Source organism: Melospiza georgiana, chromosome 3 (assembly GCF_028018845.1).
Source record: "Melospiza georgiana isolate bMelGeo1 chromosome 3, bMelGeo1.pri, whole genome shotgun sequence".
Lineage (NCBI taxonomy): Eukaryota > Metazoa > Chordata > Aves > Passeriformes > Passerellidae > Melospiza > Melospiza georgiana.
The window spans coordinates 31,244,764-31,252,053 of NC_080432.1; the positions used below are offsets into that span (position 1 = coordinate 31,244,764).

General features: G+C 40.1%; 1 protein-coding gene across 1 annotated transcript in view; it reads left to right on the forward strand.

The window, feature by feature from the left end:
• AIDA (axin interactor, dorsalization associated) overlaps window positions 1-7,290 on the forward strand; it is a 35,368-nt gene that overhangs the window by 24,417 nt on the left and 3,661 nt on the right. Inside the window, exon 9 of the mRNA XM_058019354.1 lies at window positions 6,299-6,416. Coding sequence (XP_057875337.1) covers window positions 6,299-6,416 — 118 coding nt within the window. The remainder of the gene's footprint in view (window positions 1-6,298; window positions 6,417-7,290) is intronic.

Genomic DNA, 7,290 nt, shown 5'->3' on the forward strand with positions numbered 1-7,290 from the left:
CAAATTACCATATACATACCTATCCTAAAAAGAATATTTTAGTTAAAAACTCCAGCCACTAAAAGGCTCAGGCTTGATCTTTATAAAACGTTCCTGATGGCAGCCACATTACTGGATTTAGAAAGGCTGCCGGAAGTGTAATTGTACCAAAAGGCTTGATTGTTATACATGGAGTGATAGGGAGAAACAGCCCAAGATTTAGACTGATTTCTTCCCATGTATTTAAAATTAACACAAAAATCCAATTTTAAAGAACGCAGCAGCTCTAATTCTTGGGGTTCCAAAGGTGTTTTAGGAAGGTATGGATTCAATTTGATATGATTTAATTTGCTTTCAAAAAAAAAAAAATTTAGTGTAAAGTTCTGGAGGAGCTATATTCCTTGCTAATTTTTTGTTTTTCAATAAGATGTGTGTTTCTTGTTATGAACATGAATGTAACATAAAAGCAAAACATAACAATAAACTTATACTAATTAAAAATAAATCAGATAATAGATACAATTAGTGGCATATGAAAAATAGAATGGTGATTTAAAGCAATGCCTTATAAATTTCTTTACTATTGTACTATTACTTAGAGTCTGTAGTAATTGGCAAGCTTTATTTTTTAAAGTGTGGACTTGGAAGATCATTCCCGGGTAAGACTTCCAAGTTCACCTTAAAAGGAGGTTTAGCTATTATAGGTCCAAATTTGGTAAGTCAGAATTACTTGAATATAATTTTGGTACAGAAAATTTTCTCTACTAGTTAAGGCCAGGACTTGGCCAGGATCCAGGCTCTTAACTGATAGAGTCTTTTTAATATATTCTAGAAACCTCTTAGTAGTTAGAAAAAATTATTTTTCTATGTCTTATTTTTCATATGTCTTATGAATAGCTATACAACAATAAGTGAAGGTTTGTAAAGTAGCTGGCTTTCTCATTTATAGTTAGTCAATGGTACCATAGACAAAAGTAATGCTTGTTATAGTAAATTCCATGAATTCACATCATAAAATCAACAGCATAATCAGCGTCACTTAATATATCAGTAGAAATTGTCTTAAGAAATTGAGGTTATATTTTCCTAGACATATATGACATTAAAGCAAAAAAGCAGAAGAAAGCATTAAATAACTCAGAACTAATTACAGTCATAATATGGAGACTCATTCTTCAGTACTGAAGCGATAAGTGGAATAAATCGGCTCCACAACCTGATGTAGTTATGAAGTGGGTATGTATTGTCAGTGCCCAGCACAAGTGAGATAGCTCTTGTGAAAACTTGTGCCCTGGGCTCCGATCTGGGCCACGTCTTTATTCACAAAGGTGTTCCATATACATTACATTGCACAACCTTTTCATGCATATTCACCTCCTGGCCCCGCCTGTCCTTGCCTCGTATGGTAATTGGATCCATGCCCTTCTTCACAGTGGTGGTTGCACAGGGGTCTTTCAGTGGTTTCTGAGGCTGAAGGCCGTGGTCTTCCTCACGGTTGAACTTTTGAACTTCCTTGGTCGTGCACTGTGGTCCCTTGGTGCTTATCTGAGTATGTCTGTTGATTTTGAACAGCTTGGAGACAGAGGAGCTCCTTTATCTAGGTTTCTTGCATTCCTTGGTCTTCTCCCAGTATTGTTCTTCATCACAAGAAGCTTCAGAAATTTTCCTATGCCCTTTGTACCATGGCAGAGGTTTCTTAAGTAAAAGGTTAAAATTTAACACATCATTCTACAAGCTAAAATTTAAATGCTTAATTCATATTGCTAACTTAAGTGAACCTCCATTTCAGTACTACTTCTAAAAAATAAAATAGCAAAACCTGTTCTAATTTCTATAGCAGAATAGGTGTATCTTATAATTTAAATGAGGAAATTTTAACAAAAATTCACTCAATCTTTATGCCATGCACTTATATAGAAAAGGAATTATATTTTATACCTCACAGTCATACTTCAACAAAATTTAAAATCAACTTTACTAAAACTTAACCTTAATAAATATATCTAAAAGAACTTAAAGTTAACATCACCGAGACCAAACAAAAATCAGTCTTAACAAGAACTAACTTTTAAAAACTCTATTATTACAAAAAGGTTACTGAAAAATTGTCATATAATAGTTAACCATCAAAATAAACAACATGCAAGCAAACAACTGTACTGAAATCTTTTCAATATAATGATCTTGTTAGAACTATGGAGTAAAAAGCACTCAATAAAGCTGACATTGAGTTTATATATTAATTATAGTTAAATCTCAGATAATGACTGCAGATATAGTTCAAGGTTTGTCTTGAATGTAAGCTAAAGAGTCTTGAATTTATGACTTATGTAATTACTCTCAGTGAACTATGCAGTTTTGCTATGTTAATAATAGGTAAAAAGACACCACCTTGTTATAAATGATCAGCTAGAAATCCAAATTGATAAATGCGAAAGATTTTATTTTCACGACCAAGTTATGGTCCTCAAAAACCCACAGCCAAAGAGACAGCGTGGAGCCCAGGATCAGCTCTGGGTGAACCTCAATCCCACCTCGATCTCATCAGATCTCCCTCTGTTCACAAATGCCCTCTCCAGCAAGGCTGTTTTATACAGTTTTTTATCCCTGAGGCAGAGGTGCCCCGATTTCTTTTGTAACCCTGCATATGTATGAACGTTTCTTTCACTGTGCAGGGCTGGACAATTGCTGTCTCCTGGATTATGGCAGGTGCTGATCATGTCAGGGGAAATTGCATATTCAGATGGATCTTCCTAAGCAACTTTGGTTATCTTGATTGATGGTATCTATCAAGCTATGATCACCCTTGGGTGTCTCCTGATGGCCCTGGAGGCGGCCAATCATCATGCTAGCCATGTCTATTCATTGGTAAATGAGCCGTTATTCTCCTGCTGCCTTCAGGAGTTTCAAAATTCCAGAGTGGTTACATGTCCCTGGGCTGCTTGAGGTCAGAGACTGGTTGGATTTTATAATTTCATAGCATACGTTCTCTAAGCATGAATTACTTTATAACATATACTATAACCTCTATACCAACACCTTTGATTTTTCTAGTTACAATCATGTTCAAAATCACAATTCACAAATTAGAAGGTAAATCTCAACACTGGCTGGTACCAGGCAGGGCCACACCCCCTGCAACAGCTTTTAAAGATTGCTTATAGGATAGATTTAAGTTTGGCATAGTATGAGTAGTGGGATATAAACATTGAAGGCTAAAACAAAATAAGATTTAGTTATATACTACTAAATAGCTGTACCAAAAAATTCACAACAAAATACATTGTTTTAAAAGAGGCACATAACTGGAAATTTGATCAGGGCTAGGTGTTCCTCAGGGCTTTAGATATGTATGAACTGTGGCTTTTGATAGCTGGGCTGCTCCTTCCAATGCTTGAAGGTTCCTGGGGCACTTCAGCCAGGGCCCATTGTGGGGATGTCGAGTGTTCCCAATGACTCCTGTACAAAATATGAATGCATAAAAATTCTCGACTGTGTTAACACATCTCTCTCCCACAAAACCAGGGGACAGACATCACAGAAAGTTTAACTGTGGCGATCTGCCCATCAGGACCTGTTATTTGCAGGTAGTGTTGGCTTTGCAGGCTTTCACTCCTTCCACCCATGCCCAGGAGTACCTGAGGCACAGTCATTAGTGGCCACTCACTGGGCCTTTGGCTTTTTGAGATAATAGTCACATCAGCTCCTGTATCAATGAGTCCTGTTAGGAGTGCCTCTGCCTTTGAGAGTCACTTTGGCATGTAGGACGCTTAGATGTAATATGTTGTGTCCATAAAATCTGTGGGACCCCTGTGGAATCAAAACCCCCCCCTCCCTCTTCTCAGTTATCAGGAATGCAGATAGGGGTGCTGCCGGGGAAGATATGAGTTGAGCTATATGGCTCCCCGCCGGGACTACACAGGGCGGCTGGGGGGTCCATGCCATGAGTCAGAGTCAATAGTTCCAGAAAGAACAAGCAAACAAAGTATGCATATGCTGTCCAGGTGGTCTGAAAACTCCTGTGGATGAATTAACGTTACTGCGGTATTGATTGATATGTCCAGTCCTGTGCTACCTGGTGTGGCTGGGTCCTATGTCAGCCACAATGGTCTGGCCAGGGCTGCTTGGGGAGACTGGGCTGAGGCTTGCAGCAGTCCGCTCTGAGGCATCGGCTGGGGCATCTGTGTCTTTGCGTTGTGAGAGACAACTGCTCACTTTGAAAATTTAAAAATGCTTATTAAACTTTAACAAAAATACAATACTACATAAGGAAAAAGCTGCAGTACTGAGAACTGCCCCTCATGCATACCACGTGGCCAGTTCGTCTTCAAGATGGATGCTCAGTCTTTTATACCCCTGGGGGTGCATCAGCCAGCCCTGGCACCTCCCAAAGTCTGTCAGTTCTTCTTTGCCATTTATCAGTGGAGACTGCTTTCTTGTAACTTGATTGGAGGTCAGGTGTTGCCATGCTGCACCCCCTAAGCAAGAAGCTTTTCCATTCCCAACTGCCCCATGCAAGGGGCACATGTGCACACCTTTTTACCTGTCCTAGACAATTTAGGCTGTCTGATGGCAACAATACAGGGGGTAAAAGGGAACTGTGGGGAAAACAGAGGACATCTAAACCACAATAACATAACTATACATCACTAAAGCTTTTGTTAATATTCACACGATAGTTATCCCTTAATTGCGAGAGCAAATCATCTCATTATCCATCTATAACAGAGTGGTGCCACTCCGTGCTTTGGCTCCGGTTTCCCAATATCAGACGCCCTTCAAAATCATACTTGGACCGACACTGATTACAGCACTGATGGCAAATTTTGGGAGTTTTGGATCTGGCCTCCCCCTTTTCAAAACAGTCCTTTTTCAAATGCTGAGATTTCCCGCAAGTTTGGGAGTTCCCCTCCTTAAGGGCCTCTTTCTTTAGTAGCATCCATTTTTCACAAGGGTCAGGAGGGAATGGATCAGTCTCATAATCTGAATCTATTGGCCCTGAATAGAAAGGCTCCCCCTCTTCCTTACTGCTAGAGCTGCAGTCAGCGATATAAACTGCTAACGACCATGAGAAAGGATGCCTCCCCCTCCTTTGTCTGGGCAGGGTTGATGGCTGTGGCTGCTCTTCAGTCCGAGAGGTGCCAGCTTCAAGCAGGCAGGGAGAGTCAGAGTGAGGAGAGCCAGAGCAGGGTAGGGGGCTGGCAGCATCCAGCTGCTCTTGCTTTTTCAACATCTTAAAAAGTATTCTCCAAGACTGGAGTAAAAGTGACTTGAGGTCCTCCTTTAGGATGGGGGAGTCATGCTTGTCCAGAAGGGTGAGCACGGTTTCATAGATGTCTCTCTCTTTGGACATTTCCTTTCCCATTTTTAGTTCCTTTTTTAGTTCCCCTGGCTTACGTGTCAGTAACAGCAGATAGGCGATTCGGGGGCCCAGATGCGTCCTGGGCCCTGATTGTCACTGTCACCATCAGTTCCAGGGGCTTGCCCACTGCCGCCAGTCAGGCCAGTTCATTCTCCCGCACGGAGGCACCAATTGTTGGTGATGGAGAGAGAGGGAAGACTGACTCGGTGATTAGAATCTGATTTCATTGTGGGATACAAACGCTTATATACAATTTCAGGGAGACTTGTAATGTGTACTACAATGATTAGGTTAAAATCATATACACAAACTTGTGCATATAACAACATCTCTTGCTTGCAGAGTTTAATGGGATTTTCTTTTTCCAGTAAACATGTTTGATTTTATTTACTTGCAGCCTAGGTCTAATTTTCAAAGTTCCATTTGTTTTTGCCAAGGTATCCTGTTATCAAATCTCTTATGTTAACCAGGTCCAAAGTCCATCATCTGTCTTGTGTCCCCCAACATTCCAACAGTACCAGAGACCTGAAACAGGGCCCAGGAGCTTTGGGAGCACAGATACTGGGCTGCTCCTGAGCTGCTGCTGCAAGGCTCAAGATCCAGACAAGGATAAAAATAGACCTTTGCATCCTGTCCCTTTCAAATTGGTCACAGGGATGGCTTGCAGGCAAGGGAGAAATGAAAAGAGATAAAAACAGCAGTCTGCTCTGCTACACAGTATTGAGCTGCTTTATCACCTGATTAGTCATTGGTACCTGGGTGTGAGCAATGGAGTGAAGAGTTTGAATAGTGGAGTGTGATGAGCATTGTAAGAACAACGCAGTGTAGCTTTTGAGTAAATAACAGAAGTGTGGGAGATAATTCCCTTCAATTTAAGTAGAGCAGCTTAATGGCAGATAAATTTTTCAGGTAGCTCTTAGCCATAATTGCTAACTTTTCTATTCATTTTCCCTCCAGGTGCAGCTATTTTCTTTGAATTCAAACACTACAAGCCTAAGAAAAGGTTTACTAGCACCAAGTGCTTTGCTTTCATGGAGATGGATGAAATTAAACCTGGGGCAATTGTTATAGAACTGTAAGTGACTCACAATTATGGATGACAATGATAGAGGAAATGAACCAGCTTTCAGTTACAATGTGTGGCTTGTTGTACTAAGGAACGTTTCTTGGACTTATTAGATTTGCTTCCATGAAGAATATTTTATTTTCAGTGAAGGGGGCAAGACAAAATACTTTTAGGCAAGTAAGATGGTTAGAGACTCTTCTCAGAAACTAGACCAGCTTCCAAATAAAATACGGTGTTTGTAATTTAATTTTTTTTTAATTTAATGACGTCTGTAGGGAAGATTTTAATTTGGAGCTTAGCCTGACTGTCAGATCGGCTATATTTAAAAAAAATAATCAACTCAGTCCTTTGGTACAGAACTTCTGCAAAGGAAATCTGATTTGAGGCATGAGATACCAATTTGCAATTAACTTTGTGAACATTTCAAAGCAGTATTGAGTGGTTATGGTGTGCATCTTCTCCTTGCTGAGTGGCTGAAGGTGTGAGGGAGGGGTTTGAGGATTGGGGTTTGGTTTTTTATTCAATAAGGAGGTGAATCTTGCAATTCTTGGAAGAGTACTTAGTCTGTGCTAGCTGGAGTACTTCTGAAGTACTCAGTTACTGATACTGGGTCTATCCTACAATCCAGAGTATAATGTTGGGAATCTCCTTACAAAAATACTATGTTCACTTAGATATTGAAATCTTACTTCTGTAAAATTAATCATTCAGAGAAAATACCGTTTCTTCCTGTAAACCTACTCATTACTGTTGCTTACAGCAAGCCTTGTCATCCATTTAAAAGGTGAGGATAACAACAGGTAGAGGATGAGCTTTCTAGTTTGCTTTCATCTTTCTGCACAGCCATTAGCACTTGGATTAATGCACTTTCTTGTGGTTACAG